Raw genomic sequence first — 21,392 nt, 5'->3', positions numbered from 1 at the left:
TAATTTCCACATCTATAGTGATAAACCGCGTTAAATCAGTTACTGCTACAATTATTTGATTTGAAACTGATGGTGATCAGAAAGGACTCAAAAAGGATTCCAAAGGACAAAGATATAAAGAGGCAATTAGCATAAAAGACAATCTGTCACAGCAATTTTAATTGCATTTTCTTCACTTTGTATATAGTATGGATTATTTTGAGGACCAACTTTTATCACCAGAATCTTTAATCACCTGATTTGTAATCCTTGCTGAAAGTTTAAAGATACACTTTGCGGTCTATGATCAAGTTGAATACAGGTTTGGGTGACAGAAATCCTGTGGAAGTGCTCCAGACAAAGGAGTTATGCTGCTTCACAAGGATTCAGAATTTACAGTTGACTAAATTCATGTACTAAATGTTTACTTGGACTGTGTAAATTGTATAAAAGGACTTAGAAGGGGAGGGATGTGATGATTGTCCCTTTAAGAATCATTTACAGAGTAAAGGTCACATGACTTGGGGAACCAATCAGGGAGCAGGTTGATGGATCACCCTGGAGGGCTTGGGTTTCTGCTGTAGAACCTTCCAGGGAACTGGTTACAGCCATGAGGCTCAAATCTCTGTTATAGCTTTTAGCTGAAAATAACATGTTCTTGCTTTTCCCTTAACTGGCAAACATGAATTACTTTAATCTATTCCTCAATAATAATGCTAAATATCCCATTGTGTTTCTAATAACATTTTCAACACGTATTATCACCTTCTAAGATTTGTGTACATGTAGTCCCAGATGACTCTGTTGCTGCACGCCTCCTTAAAATTATAACTGTCAGTTTGGACTTCTACTAATTCTTTCTACCAAAATGTGTCACTTCACACATCACTAAAAAAAACGTTTTATCTGTCCATTTCACCATTATGTATATGACCTCCTGATGTATGCTACTGTCTTTCTCATAGTTATTGTATTTGAATTTGGTGTCAACTGCAAACTTTGAAATTATGCACCGTGTGCCCATAAGTCATTGATATATGCATCAGGAAGGTAGTGGCCATCATACTTGGAAATAGCTGAAAAAAATAACTTTATTACTCTGTACATTTTCTACTTCGCTTCCCTCTGCTCGTGGGCACTTAGCCAATTTAATATGCTCATTGTCACAGTCCTATTAATATTGCAAGTTTTCATTTTGCTCATAAGCCTGTTATGTAGTACTGTGTCAATTACCTTTTCAATGTCCATCTACACAATATCAACTGCAGCACTATTCCATCAACACTCTTACTTAACAAAATAACTTGATTAAGTTAGCCAAACAAGTTTTGGCTTCAGCATATTCATTATAACTTTGAACTATTAGCCTATATTGTTACAAATAAAAATTAATTCTGTCCCAGGCTATTATATATAAAGTTTTCCAATGACAGATGTTATGTTGGTTGGCCTGTAGTTGCCAGGTTTATTTCCCCCCTTTTAAAGCAGTTGTATAACATTTGTAATCCTCCAGTCCTCTGGTACCACCTTGTGTCAAAACAGTATTGGAAGATTGTGGCTAGAATTTCCACAATATCCACCCTTTGCCTAGGATGCCTCTCATTTGGACAAGGTCGTTTTCTTACTTGGAAGCTTTTCAACCTTTAAATACCTGTTTATCAATTTTTATTTAATCCAATATTGCTTCAACCCCTCCTTTACTGCTACATTGATAGTCTCCCCTTCCGGACAAATTACTTCAACTGTATTCTGCCTTGGCGAAAATATCTCCTGTATGGTGTTAAATTAGTCTCATTTTTCCTTTTTTATTATTTCAATCTTTCATGTTAATTGTTTATCTTTTCATATATTCTTTGCATCTTTCATACTCAGTGCTTCTTTTTCTAGCTGAGTATAGTTAGATTCAGCACTAGTTAGAGTACACAAAGCAAAAGCAATTGGTTGTTCTCCTTCCAAAGGCATAATATGTGAAACTACTGCTACTACATAAGGTGAAGCGTCACAGACAAATGGTAGCTTCGGATTAAAATGAACCAATAATGAACCAATACTTAAGATTTCTGTAAAGCATCTTTGACATCCTTGAATGCTTTCTCACATACTGTATTCTAGTCCCATGACTGTTTCACAAATTATGCAATGGCTTCAATAATGTGGCTAAGTTGCCATTATAATTTATTAATCTGAGAAAGGACCTCAGTTGTATCACCTTCATAGGCCGTGGTGCTTCCAAAAGAGCGTCCACCTATTTAGGTACTTTGTGTTGGCGTTTACCACCTTGACCACTTAAAATCTGATCAATTGATCTTTGGAATAGGGGTGGTGCAGATGTTATTGTAAAAGGCAATCTTTTATGATATAAAAGACCTGTATGAGTTAAGGTGGGAAGCAATGGTTGAGATTCAGCAGCCACATTTATTTGTAACTATGCTTATGAAAAATCAATCTTTCTGAATTTCTGCCCATCTGATTACTCAGCAAACATATCTTCATATCAATCAGGATACAACACTAGATTGATGGTTGTTTTAAAACCACCACAAATATGAACTGAACCATCTGGCTTCATGACAGGTACAATACAGATAGCCCAGTCACTCATTCTAATATATTGTTGTTAACAAGTCGTACTTCTTCTTCAGCCTTGGAATAAATTACAAATGGCACCATCCTTGCTTTGGTTGACTATTAGATTCAGTCTTGAGTTTCACTTAAATCCCCTTAATTGAACCATTTATCTCTTTGTATTTATCCAAGAGGTGTTGTATGTCTATTTTGACATCAACAAACCTGTTACTCCCTGTTTAACATAAATAGTATATTTCTGGTGCTGCCAAAATATTAAAACATTAATTAGTTCTTTGTTAATTACGGACTCTATATTAATATGATGAAATAATGATAGCTTGCACTATTGTTAGCGTTATTTTCAGACATGGGTATACCTTGCTCAGCGTGCTAGTGGACCTGAAAAACCTAGGGCAAATCCCACAATGCAAAGTTTGTTTTATTTTATGTATCATTTTTTCAGTGCTGACAAAACTACAACAGCCTCTTCCCACAGGCTGTATGCGATTAAACGAATGCTTGAAAACCACACGAGTCCTGTCATTTTTAAAAATATATAGTTTATAGTTGACGTCCAAAAACTACATTCTTCTCCTCAGGGAGAGATAGTACATAAGGGGGTTGTGAGATCTCACAAAGCAAGTGGTAGAGTTAAGCCAATTGTATGGAGGGGAGGAATTGTGGCATGTTTGCTTGAGGGGCTGAGGAAAGTACTCCTTCTGGCACACAAGAAGCACTGGAAGAGCACGCCCGCTGCACCTAGCAGCTTTTGGCTGCTGAGTTTCCTGACCCTTGGGCAAGTTTGGCTCGTAGCTATTAGATTCAAATGTTTCCCAGGCTCTGAGGCATTGAGCTCATTTAATTACTGGTTTGCCTTTCCAGAGCAAGTTGCTTGACTGATTCAAAACCTGCTGTAGTTGAACTGGATATAGACCGTGTTTGTAGGCTGTAGTTGGGTTTCATAACTTTTTACCCTTTAAAACCCCCAGGTCCACTCCTGCCCGCCATTGGCTGGGTGGGTTGTGGATTGGTGTATTACTTCTCTGAATTCTTCACAATGTGACTCCCTATGATGTTCTTTTGTTTTGTGCTATCTTAAAAGTTTAAACAATCAGTTCATCACCTGTTATGACCCTCAAATGAATTCCTGATGAAAATTAAATAACAAAACTACTTTTTAGTGAATGTCCGGTAAACTGTAAAATTGCAAGTCGAGAAAAGAATTATCTGAAACCTGGTCAAGGAGGGCTGAAACAGTTCTGGCTGGCAAAACAAATGTCTGCATTGTTACAGTGGGAGTGGTTTGGAGGGGAGAGAAATGTGAAATATCAGTATTCAAGCAGTTCAGAAACTCAATATATTTTAGTTTTAATGAGTGAACATATTTATCAAAATGTTGATCTGTGTATATATGGAATTAAATACATTCTATCTTCACTTGTTAAATATAATATTTCATTATGATCTTTTTATGAATGAATGTGTTCAAGTATATTATTTTTTCACCTGACGTTATTTCTTGCAGCACGGTACCACAGACTACTGTAATATTAAATAGTGATCGTCAAAACCCAATTGGTTCCAAGGTTGTTGGACAGGAAGAACCTTCATCTAGAGGAACAGACACCATGGACAATATTCTCAGCAAGTTGGTGAAATTTAGAAATTCCACTTCATTTTCTTGTTGTATCAAGATTCATTAGCAAAAACCATAACCTACTGGTCCATTTAGTTGCACACCCCAAGGATTTTTGGCTCCCTATGTAGTTATTAGTTATAAGATGAAAACAGAAAATGCTGGGAGTACCCAGCAGGACAGGCAGCATTTGTGGAGAGAGAATCAAGTTTCAGGTCTTTCATCAGAGTTGGTAAAAGTTAGAGATGTTGAGCAAGGAGTGGCTGGGACGAGGACATAAAAGGATGCCTGTGATAGGCTGGAAGATAGGAAAGATTGAATGACAGAAGTATGAGACTTACAGGGCCAAATGAAATCGTGATTGGGGAAGAAAATAACTTCTAAAATAGATATAACTTAAAATAAATGACATTGTTGACTTGTATAAAAAAATGGCTAAATTCTAAAATACAACAACACATATATATTTTGACTCTTTCCACAGCTGTGGAAGCAACCTGACCCTTTCATGCTTTTTGTGTATATTCATGAATGTAGCGATATGTCCAGTCTGCAAAATAATATAACAATCTTGTGCTGATTGCTGAAATAATCTTGCCTCCCTGTAGAAGAAGTTCTTTGGCCTCATCAGAGAAACACCTGATTCTATTGTTTCCAGTGCTCCTTACAGATATTTTTAAAAATTGCATTCCTATTTCTCACGGTATGAAATTGCCAACACTGAATTTTCTGCTGCCTGGTAGGTGAATTTATTGCAGTTTTTTTTTACATCAGGAACCTGGAACATGATGATGAGGCTCTCCCCAAACAGTCAGATGGAGCCACTGTGTTAAAAATTGGGCAAATAATCTTGCATTTCCTGACTTTTGTCTGAGGATATGCCATCAGGGCTATTATGGTTACTTTTTGTTCACTTGAGAAACATGCAAAAAATTAAATATTCTTACTAATTCAAAGATCTTGGTTGGAAAGTTACTTTAATTAACAGTGGAATATGATTTTTTGATCTGGATGGTTGTTGCAACTCTGAGCAACCTTTTTCAAAATCTGTGTAGCATCTATATAAAGTGGAAAGTGAGATCCTGCAGAGTCATAATCAGGTAAAAAAAAACTGAAATTTTGCACATTGGTGATATTCTTCATCAGTGGAATGACATCATTAGCAGACATTTTGTGCTTTGAACATTAATCATGGATAAGGATTGTGTAGGTACACTGGATGACAGGATTGTTGGCAAATAATATTATAGTTTGGCTGGTAATACATTACTGATTGACTGGTAGCTGCCTGAATATGAAATTATTAGAGAAGTATGGTGGAAATTTACTTTGATGTTAGAAGGTCTTAAGGCATTGTAAATCAAATTTGAGGTGGTTTCTTCTTAATTTTATTTTTTTGACTCCAGATAGAACATGCTATAAAATCATAGTGTGGCATCTTCCAGGCTCACCAACAGCGGGAAGCTTGGCAGACAGGGAGCATAATTTGGCGTGAGGCCAAATGTCAGTTTACTGATGACGGGATGAACTTTTGCAGTTATGTTCTCTTTAAAGGCAGGTTGCACTTCCCGCTGAACAAAGTTGTGAAGCCCTTTTGCATGTATTTAAATGTAAAATGGCACAGAAAAGGAGTCGAGGCTGGCGTAGATCAGCCATGATAGCATTGAATGGCAGAACAGATCTAAAGGGCCTAGTTGCCTACTCCTATTTCTATATCTTGTGTTATGTTCTTGTGTATTAACAAGTCATGCATGCTCTTTAAAAGGCCAGCCTGACAGAATTAGACTCCCCTTCCAAGTTAAGATCCCCGGCAGTCAGAAATTGAAATATTTACATTTACAAGTGCAAATCATTGCTATATGCCTGGCGAGGTTGTGTTTATTCACTGCTTTGAAATGTGTAACCACTGTTTTTACCTGCTTGATACTGCCTACACATGTCAGCCTGCACTACCCAGTTCCCTCAGTTTAACTCCAAGGACCCCATTGTAGATCAATTGAGATTAGGTGCTGGTAAACCCAGGGGCAGGAAGGAAGGCTTTCTAGGGCAGAGAGGGAAGCTGCTGGGGAATGCTGAAGGTGCAGGGATATGGATGGAAGGAAAGGCTTTGCTTTTTGGGTCTTAGGGGTCATATGGTTGGATGGGAGAGAGCATTTCCAGGCAGGGTTGGTTGGAGAGGGATGGTTCTAGAGGATGGGTTTGCTGCTATCTATGGTGGGGTCCTTAGGGGTTAAACTTAGGGGACTGGGCAGTGGAGGGAATAGTCACAGTGAAAGGGGGAGTGGGGTGCAGTAGGGTGGCAGGTCAAGGGTAATAGTTAGATAGCTGAAAGTTTAATGTGGAGAAGGGGTGGAAACATACAAAACATGTGGCTCAAATAATGGGAGATGTCAGTGGGAACCATACGTATAAGATGATGAATGGGATGGATAGGATAGAGGTGGAAAGACTCTTCCCGCTCAAAAAAGACAGTAGGACTAGGGGGCACAGCTTCAAGATAGAGGGGGGGCGGTTCAGAACGGAGTTGAGGAGGAACTTCTTCACTCAAAGGGTGGTGAATCTCTGGAATTCTCTGCCCGTTGAAGTGGTGGAGGCTGCCTCGCTAAATATTTTTAAGAAGCGGGTTGATGGGTTTTTGATAAGAGAGGGGATTAAGGGTTATGGGGAGAGGGCGGGAAAGTGGAACTGAGCCACGACAGATCAGCCATGATCTTATTGAATGGCGGGGCAGGCTCGAAGGGCCAGATGGCCTACTCCTGCTCCTATTTCTTATGTTCTTATGTTCTTATAATGGACTTAGGTTCGAAGGGATGGCATATAAAGGATGCTAATTGCAAGTTGAAGGCTGGTGGTGAGAGAGGGGTGGGGGACTGCTGAGGTTGGCAGGTGACTAGGAGAGTATAGGTTGGTGCAGCATGTTTGATATGTGATGTAGGCCATATCTCTTTGAATCCTCAGAGGGGGAAGAGGGTCTTTACAGTTGGGTAGAGCTCAAAGTGAGCACAGTTTGTTGACAGAAAGGGCACTCTAATGATCATAGGTAACTGGATGAGAAACATTCTCAGCTGTGTTCTCATCTCAATGGTCTAGCCCACACAGCAGCAGGTTCTTCTCCTTGACTCTTGAATCTTATAACATTGAGATCCCAACAATATCTGGGGCAATCAGTGTTCATTCTGTGCAGTTTTCCATCTGCTGTTGCCAGAGGCTGGGATGAAGGGAGAAGAGGTGAGTGCCCTGAAGGGGCATGCCTAGTGGATGGCACAAATCCCTGACCCCAAGCTGCCTTTTTACCCAGTAAATGGTCATTGCTGACAAGGGTTCACGTGGTAGTCTTTCTAAGCTGTCAAGGCTTTTTTATGGAATCTTGAACATAATGGAGGCAAGCTGAATAGTGTCTGAGGGAAGTTTCTTGCACAGGTCAATCATCACCCTGGTCAAAGAGCAATGTGTTCATACACAGTCATGTAAGAATGAAAGCAACACGCATGTCTATTTCTCCAGAATGTCATTCACCTGGAAGAGGTGTGGAGGGGACTCTCTGTCTAGATGGAAGCCAGGCACACGGCTAGCACTGGCTTGATGGCACTGAAATAGAGGCAAATCTGCAAAGAATATCTTCATGATGTGGGTATGCCGGCGTTGGACTGGCGTAAACACAGTAAAAAGTCTGACAACACCAGGTTTTAGTCCAACCTATTTATTTGATAATATACTCACAAGCTTTCGGGGTTAGCCCCTTCGTCAGGTGAATGGAGAGTTCTGGCCTCAGACAGAGCATATAAAGCACAGACAGTTTAGAGATCACTGATTAGAATGCGAATCCTTACACCTAACCTGCTGTTCAAGACCTGAAGTGGCTGATAATGTGAGTGGAAGGAGCACTGATCACAGTTTAAAGAGATGTGTATTGTCTCCAGACAGTATAGTGAGTGAGGTTTTGCAAACCCAGGCAAGTCACGGGGGTTACAGATAGTGCGACATGAACCCAAGATCCCTGTTGAGACCGTCCTTATGTGTGCGGAACTTGGCTATCAGTCTCTGTTCAGCGACTCTGCGCTGTCGTGTGTCGTGAAGGCCGCCTTGGAGAATGCTTACCCGAAGGTCAGAGGCTGAATGCCCGTGACCACTGAAGTGTTCGCCAACAGGAAGGGAACAGTCTTGCCTGGTGACTGTCGAGCATTCTCCAAGGCGGCCTTCACGACACACGACAGCGCAGAGTCGCTGAACAGAGACTGATAGCCAAGTTCCGCACACATAAGGACGGTCTCAACAGGGATCTTGGGTTCATGTCGCACTATCTGTAACCCCCGTGACTTGCCTGGGTTTGCAAAACCTCACTCACTATACTGTCTGGAGACAATACACATCTCTTTAAACTGTGATCAGTGCTCCTTCCACTCACATTATCAGCCACTTCAGGTCTTGAACAGCAGGTTAGGTGTAAGGATTCGCATTCTAATCAGTGATCTCTAAACTGTCTGTGCTTTATATGCTCTGTCTGAGGCCAGAACTCTCCATTCACCTGACGAAGGGGCTAACCCCGAAAGCTTGTGAGTATATTATCAAATAAATAGGTTGGACTAAAACCTGGTGTTGTCAGACTTTTTACCAAGAATATCTTCACCACATTGATTGTTCAATTCATTCATAGATCCACAGAAGCCCAGATGTTGCAGGCTCCAGGTAACCCTGCCTTTCCACTGACTCTCATCCAGGTGAGGAAGAGGGCACAGTGCGGATTGGCAAAAGGTCAGGAGCAGCAATGGCCTGGATCAAATGAATCATACTTGGAGTGAAATACCTTATGCTCACCCAATGCCAAAATCATGAAAAGGATTAACTTCACAATATGCCTTGGAGTTTCTGATCTGGCCCCTAACAGTCACCACCACCTTTCCTTGACCAGGGTTCCTTCCAGGACTCTTCTAGGGCCCTGTGTGGCAAGTCCTGGGTAGTGATATATAAGTGCATCTGGGGCAGATGCCCTGTTCAAGAGAGTGCACCAATCTGTCCCCAATTTTGTCTGCATCCCAAAGGCCAGGCTACAACAACATTTGTTTCAGGAGAAAATACAAGTTTCTTGCATGTGCCACAGGTGATTGACTGCACAGATGTTACCTTGAGAGCTCCTTGGCAACAGTCAGTGGCATACATCAATAGGAACGGCCTTTGTTTACATTTTGAACCACTCCTAGGTGTCACAGGTTTTGAAGGACTTCAGTGATTGCATGTCTGGCTCCTTGGAGATAAGGTGCGTCCCTGGAAATTTTGCCACCCTCAGAGTGCCACAAAGGAAGAGTACAATGCTGCACATACATCTGCAAAGTTCATGTTTGAGCAGACGATAGACCTCTGAAAGATGCTGGCTGGGATTATCCCAAAAAGATTCTTAGTATCGCATTCACATAAAAACTGGAGTAAATCCTGCTTTATTTTAGTGAGGCTTTCAAAATGAATCTCCCACGTCTGTGCACTACAGAGTTTCTCAGCATGAATCACACTAAAAATCCCAGCGCGGGGCCTTTTCGTACTGGAGAGACTGGCAGCATAGCACTGAGTGGGCCACTGTGCATGTGCCGATCTGTCAGAGCAGAGATCAGCGCATGCACGATAACCCTGCATTGCTGGCCTCCCAATTGTTAGGCATCACAGCGATTTCTCCCCCCACACCCCCTGCCAGGGAGCCTGACATCCTGGGGGTCTCTATGGCTTCTGTTCTCTCCAGTGGGGTCAGGCTGCCAGCTCCCCACTAGTGGGGAGCTGTTGTAAACCCCATTAGAATGAAACACTCCTGGCAGGGAAGGGGGGGAATTATGATTTAAAAATGGACATCATTAGCGTGGCGCTAACGACGCCAGCAATACAGTGGCTGGAGACTCGCAGAGGCCGTGGCGCCCAGCGGGGAGCCCACTTAACGGCCTCCACTGATGTCAATCGCCCCCGATATTCAGATGTTTGGATTGCTCGGGTGGGGCTGTCCAATACCAGTACTCCATACAGAGTGTGTCTGTACTATCGTTGTTTGCTTTGTCCTGCACAACCAAACACTATAAGTTGGGGGTGTCTTAGCTGAGGGAGATAACTTTAACTCCCCAACTATCTTTGCCAGATGGTGTTGTGTAAAGGGAAATTTTCTTGAAATTTTACATGCATTGTCTTGTGATGCAGTTCCAGATTACCTCTTTTACTCCAGGCTACCCTCTGTGACAAATTAAACAAATGGAGTGGGATTTCTGGATGCAGAACCATTTGAGTTCAATGGACCTTTAAATGGAGCACCAAATTTTCTGCCTCATCCACTCTGAATTCCGTGGCGGATGGGACGGGAAATTTTTGGCCATGGTCTTATGTTTGACATTCTTGAAAAGAAATTCACATTCCCATTCATGGTGGAAATGGTAGCTTTGTCCTCTTTGAGATCTCTGGTTCCTTGTTCCTCATTATGTCTTCATCCAGTTTGATTCATGCTTTGGCATCTGTGAGCTGACTCGCTTGTTGTCACAAGAAGCCCAAATCCTATGCATTTTTGGCAGCCAATGGCAATTCAACACACCAGGACTATTTAGCGACCACTGATCTAAAGTGCATAGCATGTTTAACTCTCCTTGAGTACTCGTGGCATTCGACCACATCTCACACTGGGGCAACAGCAGCAGGTGATGCTAAGACCTTATTGAATATCCTACACAGATATCATTTTCAGATGTCAGAACATGGTGAGCTGCAAGAAATAGCTTACATGATACCAGTCCAGGCCACACACTCGTAAATGATAAGCAGAGATTAATCATACACATGTGGGATTATTGTGTAATTATTCTGCTGAGAATGTGAGAGAAGTGAATCTATGGGAGTTTGTTATCAGACTTTGGGAGCTCAAATTCCACATGCTTAAATAGCCATGACAACTGTAGCAACTAGCAGCAAGGTGGAATCCGGGACGCTTCCAAATTCTGTGAGTGAACTTAGATTTAAAAGTGCCTGAAGTATATACAAAGTTTGTATGCCTTTGTGTCTTCAAAATTTCTTTCCTTTTCTATTACTATCTCTTAATGCAGCCTGACATCCACAGTGGAGGTTGAGGCAGGCTACTGACTGCTGTGCCCTGTTGAATGTGATGACTTTGATGGGTGTCCTCTGGTGACTGAAGGCTAGAGGGCCCTGGCCTGCTAAGGGTCTCCTGCTCTGATTTAGATGTGCCCTCCTCAATCTGACCTGCTGAAGATGATGGGGTCACTGGTAGAGGGGAGATGGAGTAGCAGATCGCCTTCGCAGTGCCCTGGGCTGAAGCTCTTAGGATGCCTGGTTGGCTTTGATCCTCTGTGTGGGTGGCTGATGGCACCTCCCTGCCTTCTTGAAGAGAAGGGAGTGCAAGTTGCCCCATCCACCCTCACCTAGTCACTGGTGCATTGCATTGCATTGCTCCATGACTAGAGTGATGAATGTTCTATGTCTGGCAGCCACTGTGCATTCAGCTGGATCTGCTGCCACCATTTCCATTATCATGCCTATGTCAGCTCCTGAGCCCTCCCCAGCAGGGGATTAACAAGCAGGATGCCCTGCAACTCTCAGAACATTGTGAACATGCAGTGACTGGCACAAATTCATTGCACATGCCCCATCTGTTGCTGAGTCTTGCAACCCAAACTCCTGTATGATGCCCCTGTGCATTTGCACATTTACTGTGCTTGATAGAAAGATGGAAAGACAGGAGCAAGAGTAGGCATTTCAGTTGCTCTTTTGGATATCACTTTGCAGTGAGTAAACTGTGCTATCTAACCTGGTTGAGCGCAGCAGCTTGTTCATCCTATTTCTGCACTGCTGAGCAGTTCTCGTGTGTGTCCCAGCCGTTAACCTCTGCAGTGACCTCCATTCAGTCCGCCACAGTATAAAATGGAAGGGCCTCCTGCTGTCATTACTGGCAAACAGCACCTCTCACCTTTGTTGGAACAGCCTGATAAGGCCACATGATTTTTTTTCTCTGTGATACTCTGGTCTTGTGAAATCTTGAATCACAGCCGGACCAATGTTCCTGCTCTGAAGCATAGGAAGAAGCATAGGAAATAGCTGCAGAAATAAGCCACTCGGTCCCTCAATTGAAATAATGGCTGCCTGGGTGCCCTTTTAGATGTGGATCCTCAACCCCATGAGGCAATGATAGGCAAATGTGCCTGCCTCCACCTCGAATTGTCAAGCCTTTGCATATGTAATAAATTGAACAATGCAAGATCAGCCCTCCCTTACCCTAGGGGAAATCTCTCACTTGCCCACCAAATTAGACTCCCCAATGGACGTTTCTACCCATAATTTGAAAGAACTGGAAGAGATGTCAGTTTAAATAGGTTTTATTTGATCCTTGGGTATTAATTTCCAGACCAGTTGTAATTTATTTTTAGAAATAGCTTTTTTAGTCTTCCTACACACACTTTGAAGCCAGGTCATTCACGCTTAATTTTAGCTCCTAATGCATTATGAAGTTGAAACTTAGTCTGCCTTTATTATTATCAAATGGTAATTTTTTAATGCTTCTGTATACTGTATTTCACAATATAACAGTCTGATCAAATTCTATTACCATATAATGCTGTTTTTACAAAATTGTTCTATGCAGAAAAAAAGATTTAAAGTAAAAAATGTGTACTGACTAAGTAGAGTGCAAAGCTAAAGAGCATGATTTATGAAAAGTATTTGATTTGCGACATGGATACCATAACCCACAATACTTAAGGTGCTCTTAAAACATTCATAGCACAATATTTTCACCATTCTCTTGTGTATCACATGCAAGTTAAGTTATTTTAAATTCATTTAATTAATATTCCTTTTATAATAACACATGTGGCTACTGTGATCTCTGGTGTGAGAAGAGAATTAAAATGGCATGTTTCCATGTAATTGAAAAATAGATACAACTACCAAGTAGCATATTTTTTATATGTACTTCTATAAAATATGTCTGTAAGGCTTACTGTACTTACCTACTGACAAATAATGAGCTATCTTAGCATGTTGATAATATGTTGCAAACTGGATTACAGGGTTAACTATAGAGTTCCAAATGTCATTTTTAATCTTTTCATATGTCAGTAACATGTAGTCTAATAAGTTGCTTTATTACTTTGTGTATTTTTTCCTATTTTGGGACAACAAAGCTCAATGCCAGGGAGGAGACAGAACACAATAATTGTGAAGGTTCCTGGCCATGAAGATAGTCATACTGAAGATGTTGAAAGTGGATCTGAAACGAGTGACACCATTTCCAATAGTGGTCAGTCAGGTGGTCAGAACTTGGCACCAAATGTTACGCTCATCACATTGAATTCTGAAGGTAGGCATAACTTTGTGTAAACTTGGGAAGAAAAATCATCTTTGAAAATAATGCAGTTTGTGTAAACAAAGTGTTTATTTCTCATGTCATGAATTGTTAATGTTTTGTTACATGTGCACGTGGAAAATACAAAAAAACTTGAATCTCTGGTAGCAGTGACCGCAGTAAATTTCAAGATAGTCACTTTCTGAAATAAAAACAGAAAATACCCAAAACACTCATAAGGTCTCGCCATGTTTGTGAGAAAAACACAATTAATATTGCAGGTATGAGACCTTTCGGTAGTCACTTTCTGACAGTGTCTGATGTCTACATGTTTGCTCATTTTCTCTTTTTTGCATGTTTCTTTATTTTCTTCTTCCCATCCGTTTGGAAGTTGGTGTGTTCCATGATGGAGAAAGAAGCTGTCAAGAGTTGCAGGCTGCATTTGGGGTGGGAGCGGAGGACCTCATACCTGACCACTTTTGGGCCCAATGGGTTCCCAATGTTTTGATTTCCCACTGCATTCTCCTCCTATCTCCTTGAGTTCACCATTCCCCATCTTTTACACTTCGAATGCTTAATTTTGTATCTTCACTTCTCCCTTGCTGTGATGTTACTCATTCAAACGTAACCCTCTTTCCACTCTTCATTGTTCGTATGTGCTATCTGGTCAAGTACTGTAAGGCCAGAAACATACTTACTTGAATGTTGTTTCTATCCTTCCTAGCTCTCCCATACATCCTTTGCTTTGTTTCCCTCAAGGTATTTGTTTACTTTTGAAATTCAGTGTGCATTTTAAGGAAATAAGCCAAGCTACAGCGAACATACGAACAATCAAATTAGGCCTAGGATTGGTACTCAGCCCCTCCTGTGAAATACTTGAACACCTTGTTTCAGAAGGATGTCTGTTTTGATTAGTGATGTGATCATGGATAAGGCAGATAAAGGGACTGAGCAGGTGGGAATGAGCGACTCATACTTTACAATTGTCCAACAGGTTTGAGGTGCCTGCAACCTGTATGGATGAAAGCAAGCTGTACAGGATAGATGAGCAGACTTGGCACCTTGAAACACAAAGCTGTTCAAGTGGGCAGATCAAAAAGAAATGTACTGGTGGTAGATGACATGATAGCCATAGAACCATAGAATTCATGCAGTGCAGAAGGAGGCCATTTGGCCCAGCGCGCTTGCATCAACAACAATGCCACTCAGGCCCTATTCCCGTAACCCCACATATTTACCCTGCTAGTACACCTGACACGAAGGGGCAATTTAGCATAGCCAATTCACCTAACTTATCTTTGGAATGTGGGGAGGAAACTGGAGCACCAAGAGGAAACTCATGCAGACACAGGGAGAATGTGCAAACTCCGCACAGTAATCCGAGGCCAGAATTGAACCGGGGTTCCTGCCGCTGTGAGGCAGCAGTGCTAACCACTGTACCACCCTGCTGCCCTTAGTGAGAGGTATTGACATTGTTCTCTGCGACAAAAAGTGAGGGTCCAGAAAGCTATGTGGCAGCGCAGTCCCACTTGCAGTTTTCCCATCAGTGTGGGATGACGTCAATGGGAATTCCCATTGACAGTGCAGGATCAGAGAATCCTGCTGCTAGCAAACAACGTGCCACCTCCTGCCAGCAGGAAATATTGTGGCTGGGAAGCCGGAGAATCTCGCCCATGTTGTCTGCCCAGTGCCGGGTTTGAGATATCGGCTGGAGAGGAGCTTAGAAGGTAAGGGGAAGGATCCAGTGTAGGTACCAACAACATAGGCAAGACCAGGAGAAAGGTTCTGTACAGCCTATATGGGGAGCTAGGCACCAAATTAATGCAGCAGGTAAGATTGGAAAGATGAATGTATAGCTCAGAGACTGTTGTGGGAGAAGTGAGTTCTAGTTCATGGGGCACTGGCACCAATACTGGGGGAAGTGGGAGCTATACCGTTGGGATGTTCTACACCTGAACCATACTGGAATCAGTTTCTTGCGAACTGCATAAACAAGGAGCAGAGTGGGTTTAAAACTAAGGGATCAAGTGTAAATGTGCAAAGATGTGGTATATCAAATAGAGTAGAGACCTGGTATGGGAGGAATGTATAGATGTGGGAAATGATAAACAGACCATGAGAGGAAGGGACAGAAAATGCAAATCTAAGAGTTAATGAAAAAGTAAGGCTGGATTTACAAAAATTATAAAAAGACAAAGTCTCAGTGTGTGAAGTCTTCGTGTGTGAATGTAAGCAGCATTTGAAACGAAGCAGATGAACTGATTGTGGCAATACAGGCAAATGACAATATTCTAATGGCAATTACAGAGACTGGCTGCAGGATGGCATAGATTGGGACCCAAGTATTGAAGTGTATGTGACACTTCCGAAGGATAGGAAGTTAGAAAAAGGTGAAGGGGTGGCTTTGTTATTTATAGACAATATTCTCACAATAGTGAAGGATGACCCAAATTCAGGAAATCAGGATATAGAAGCTCATTAACAGTAATCACATAGTAGGATGGGATATCGAAGAAGAAATAATGGGCAGTTGTCAGAAAGGTATGGCGATGATCATGGGGGGTTTTAATCTGTATATAGGTTGCAAAAATTAGATGGGCAAAGATAGCATAGATGACATTCATGGAATATTTTTAGGATAATTTATTAGAATGGAACATTTTGAAGTCAACAGGCTTTACTAGACCTGGCAACAAGATGGGATTAATTAATGACTTATTAGTGAAGGCACTGTTCAGTAACATAGATCATAATAGAATTAAATTTTACATTCAGTTCAAGATACAGATCTAAGAGAAGTATTTTGAACTTACAGATGATTGAGGGCATGAAAGAAGAGTTAGCAAAAGTGAACTGGCAGTTTAGTTACAGGTTAGGTTAATAGGAATGCAGTGGCAGATGTTCAGGAGCAGGAACTATCAAGATCCTCATGGACAACCCCAACAGTGACAGGCAGGAATGTCATATTGCTAACATTGCCCAGAAGTTCAGGCCTTTTGACATTGACAGCACCACCCGAAGCAAGACACAGTAGGTAGGGGAAGGCCAGCTCAAATTGGCGGTGACTCTTTCTTCTGAAAGGCAAACTAGAAGAAGATTGCCTCCGCAATAGAACAAAGAACAACACAGCACGGGAAACAGGCCCTTCGGCCCAACGAGTCCACACCACCATCTTACCAATAGAGGTGGAGAGACTCTTCCCGCTCAAAAAAGACAGTAGGACTAGGGGGCACAGCCTCAAGATAAAGGGGAGGCGGTTTAGAACGGAGTTGAGGAGGAACTTCTTCACTCAAAGGGTGGTGAATCTCTGGAATTCTCTGCCCGTTGAAGTGGTGGAGGCTGCCTCGCTAAATATTTTTAAGAAGCGGGTTGATGGGTTCTTGACAAGAGAGGGGATTAAGGGTTATGGGGAGAGGGCGGGAAAGTGGAACTGAGCCACGACAGATCAGCCATGATCTTATTGAAGGCGGGGCAGGCTCGAAGGGCTAGATGGCCTACTCCTGCTCCTATTTCTTATGTTCTTATGTTCAAAGCATTTTCCTACACCTACCTTGACCCGTGTGTATGCGTATGGTATCCCCATTGGAAACCAGATTCAGGGGAGAATAATTTAGGGACAATTTGTTATACCAATCAGCCTAAGAGCACATCTTTGGGGTGTGGGAGGAAACCGGAGCACCTGGAGGAAACCCACGCAACCACAGGGAGAATGCGCAAACTCCCATAGACACTGGCCCAAATCCATGTATCTGCACAGCTAGCAGTGATAGTCACTGAACTGTTGTGGTGCCCATCTGCTGGTCCAGTTTTAAGCACACACACGACGCGAAGTACTAGGCCACTCTCGAAACATCCAAGAGCAGCCCACGCATGACCCTCCATGTGCATGCCCCTCGTTAGACAACAAGGTGGACCGATGCACCTGTGGAGTAAAAGAGACGAAACATCAACACGTGTAGGTTTAGATTTCCAGTAATGTCCCGAGGCTCTGACCCTGATTTAAAACCGTCTCCTACAACCCTCCATCCCTGTTTCACTCGTGCCTATCTAAGTAAGCCTTAAACAAGTCCAGTGTGCCTGCCTCCACCACCTTACTTGGTAGTGCATTCAATACCCCCACGACCCTCTGTGTGAAAAACCTCCCTCTAGTATCCAAATTATACTTCTCCCCCCTCACCCTTAGCTCGTGACCCCTTGTGATATTTGTCTCCAATCTAGGAAAAAGCCTGCCACTATTTACTCTATCTATACCCTTCATTATTTTATACACCTCTATCAGATCCCCCCTTAATCTCCGTGTTTCTAAGAGCCCCAGTTTACCCAATCTTCCCTCATAACCCAGTCCTTCCATACCAGGCAGCATCCTGGTAAACCTCCTCTGCACTCTCTCCAGGGTCTCCATGTCCTTCCGGTAGTAAGGTGATTAGAACTGGATGCAGTACTCCAAATGCGGTCTAACCAACGTTCTGTACAACTGTAGCATTAGACGCCAGCTCTTATACTCTATACCCCTTCCTATAAAGGCTAGCATTCCGTAAGCTAGCTTCGCAACCTTCTCCACCTGGGTTACCACCTTCAGAGACTTGTGCACTTGCACTCCCAGGTCCCTCTGCATTTCTATACTCGTAATTGGTCTACCCTTTATCATGTAACTCCTCCCTGCATTATTCCTTCCAAAATGCATCACCTCGCATTTATCAGGATTAAATTCCATCTGCCATCTATCTGCCCAATATACCAGCCTATCAATATCCTGCTGTGTCACCTGACAATCCTCCTCTCTATCCGCCAATCCTGCCATCTTGGTGTCATCTGCAAACTTGCTGATCACACCACTTACGCCCTCTTCCAAGTCATTTATATATATTACGAAGAGAAGAGGTCCCAGTTCTGAGCCCTGCGGCACACCACTGGTGACAGACCTCCAGCTAGAAAAGGACCCTTCCACTGCTACTCTCTGTCTCCTGTTGCCTAGCCAGTTTTCAATCCATCTAGATACCTGTCCCTGTATCCCATGAGCCTTAACCCTTTCAACCAGCCTACCATGAGGGACTTTGTCAAACGCCTTACTGAAATCCATATAGATGACATCAACGGCTCATCCATCATCAACCGTTTTTGTCACCTCCTCAAAAAATTCTACCAGATTCGTAAGGCAAGACCTCCCCTGAACAAAGCCATGCTGCGTATCCCTAATCAGATCGCAACGCTCATACATCCTATCCCTAAGAATTTTTTCCAACAACTTTCCTACCACCGATGTCAAACTCACTGGCCTATAATTACCAGGGTTATCCCTACTGCCCTTTTTAAACAGCGGTACCACATTAGCTATCCTCCAGTCCTCTGGGACCTCACCTGTGTCCAAAGAAGAGACAAAGATTTGCGTCAGAGGCCCAGCAATTTCATCTTTCACCTCCCTAAGCAGCCTGGGATAAATGCCATCAGGCCCTGGAACTTTATCAGTTTTTATGCTACCTAAAAACCCTAACACTTCCTCCCTTGTAATGGATATTTCGTTCAACTGGTCTACAGCTCCCTCCAAGACATTACAAGACACCAAGCCCCTCTCCTTTGTGAATACTGACGCAAAGTATTCATTCAGGATCTCCCCCATTCCCTCAGACTCAATGCATAGTTCCCCTCCTTTGTCCCTAAGAGGACCTATTTTCCCTCTAACCACCGTCTAACCATATCTCTGTCACTGTCACCACATCTAAATTCCTCACGAACATCAAGGCCCTAAGCTTAATATTAAGGAAAATCCAAAGGCATTTTACTCTTATCCTATCAGCCAAAGCAATTTCATGCCCCCTTTTCGCCCTTCTAACTCCCTTTTTGAGCTCCCTCCTGCTTTCTCTATATTCCTCCAGTGCTCTCTCCGTTCCCAGTTGCTTAGACCTAACATATGCCTCTCTTCTTCCTGACCAAGTCCTCAATATCCCCTGTAATCCACGGCTCTCTAATCCTGCCTTTCCCATCCTTCCTCTTTACCAGCACATGTCTTTCCTGCAAGATTTTCAGTTTGCCCTTGAAAGCCTCCCACTTGCCAAACGTGGACTTACCCGCTAACAACCTCTCTCAATCAGTGTCCTTCAGCTCCTTCCTAATCCGGCTATAGCTCGCCTTCCCTCAGTTCAGCACCCTCCCCTTCGGACAGCACTCATCCTTTTCCATTTTTATCCTAAAGTAGACAGACTTGTGGTCACTGTTAGCCACATGTTCGCCTACTGCAATCTCAACCACCTGACCTGGCTCATTACCCAAAACTAAATCCAGTATAGTCTCCTCCCTAGCCGGGCTAGTTACGTACTGCTCCAAGGACCCTTCCAGCACACATTTTACAAATTCCTCCCCATCCGAACCCCCAGCTCTAGCACCTTCCAATCCACTCCAGGAAGATTAAAGTCACCCACTACAACCACCCTATTCTTTCTGCACCTATCTAAAATGTCTTTACAATGCCTTCTTCCACTGCCATTGGGCTGTTGGGTGGCCTATAGTACACCCCTAGCATAGTAATTGCTCCCTTCCTATTCCTCAACTCCACCCACAGCGACTCAATCCCTAACTCCTCCATATTATCCTCCCTCTGCACTGCTGCGATGTGCTCCTTAACTAACAATGCCACCCCACCACCTCTCTTCAACCCTCCTCTGTCACACCTAAAACACTTATACCCAGGAATATTCAGCTGCCAGTCCTGCCCTTCCTTTAACCATGTCTCTGTCACTGCCACCACATATAAATTCCTCACGAACATCAAGGCCCTAAGCTCATCCGTTTTATCCGTTACACTCCTCGCATTAAAACAGACGCAATCCAACCCTCCAGGCCCACTCGGATCCTCCTTTCCCCTGATAATTTTCCTTTCAACCAAACCTACCCTGTCACCCAACTCGTTCCCAATCCCAGTGCCTAATAAGCTATCAGTCTCATCCCCACCCACCCCCCCCCCCCCCCCATTAGTTTAAACCCTGCCGAAACACTCCATTAAAAACAATCTATTGGCCATCTCAGAGACTCCCCTTGCTGGATAAGTGAATGCCTCATGATCCTTTAGTTTACTCTAGCCCAGAACCTGTGCGCTATAGTCTTCAGTGTATACATCCCAATACTGGAATTTACCGATGAGTGAAACGAGAAATTTACTCCAGCCTCGAATAATCCTTGGCCTGAGTCCCAACAGACACCAAACTGAGCCTGTTTGGCAATTTCAGCATTAGGGTTGGAAAGGACACAGACCTCTGGGAGGTGTAATTGGCAGAGGGGGAGTAGGGAAATCCAAAATCCACAATGACAATGTGGACCACTGTTCATACCTTGGGATTCTACTTTAACATTGGCAATGAGATTCCACACTGCTTTCAGTATGCCAGCACAGCCTTTGTTCACCTGAGGAAGAGAGTTTTTGAAGGCCAGGACTTCAGACCTGGCACCAAGTTTATGGTATACAGTGCAGTAGTGATACCTGCCCTTCTATATGGCTCAGAGATGTGGACGTTGTATAGTGGGTCAGCATCTGTGTTTTGGCTCAGGCTAACATCCTAGCATTGTAGCATTGACCACCTCCGCTGGATGGGCCACATTGTCCTTATGCTTGACAGAAGACATCTGAAACAAGCGTTCTACTTGAAGCTTTGACACAGCAAAGATACAGGAAACCCTTCAAAGACACCATCAAAGCCCCCTTGAAGAAGTGCAACATCGCAACCAACACCTAGAATCCCTGGCCCAAGACCACCTGAATTGGAGGAAAAGCATCTGGGAGGGAACTGAATGCTTTGGGTGGAATTTTACAAGAATGATTCTAAGTGTCCACCTGGTGTGAAAATAGGAGAGTTCCTGATTCGTTTTTTGTTTTGGCTGAGTTTTCACACCCAATCTTTTGCA

At 43.0% G+C, this 21,392-nt stretch overlaps 1 protein-coding gene across 2 annotated transcripts in view; it reads left to right on the top strand.

Moving 5' to 3' along the window:
• The window catches only part of banp (BTG3 associated nuclear protein), a 182,467-nt gene that overhangs the window by 45,183 nt on the left and 115,892 nt on the right, over positions 1–21,392 (top strand). For both annotated transcript variants that reach the window (XM_080186883.1, XM_080186882.1), the window contains exons 5-6: positions 4,073–4,195; positions 13,339–13,514. In XM_080186883.1, coding sequence (XP_080043009.1) covers positions 4,073–4,195; positions 13,339–13,514 — 299 coding nt within the window. The remainder of the gene's footprint in view (positions 1–4,072; positions 4,196–13,338; positions 13,515–21,392) is intronic.

The sequence above is a fragment of the Carcharhinus amblyrhynchos genome, chromosome 4 (genome assembly GCF_965287045.1).
Source record: "Carcharhinus amblyrhynchos chromosome 4, sCarAmb.v2.hapA, whole genome shotgun sequence".
In the NCBI taxonomy this organism is placed as follows: domain Eukaryota; kingdom Metazoa; phylum Chordata; class Chondrichthyes; order Carcharhiniformes; family Carcharhinidae; genus Carcharhinus; species Carcharhinus amblyrhynchos.
This window is presented reverse-complemented; position numbering and strand designations above follow the sequence as displayed.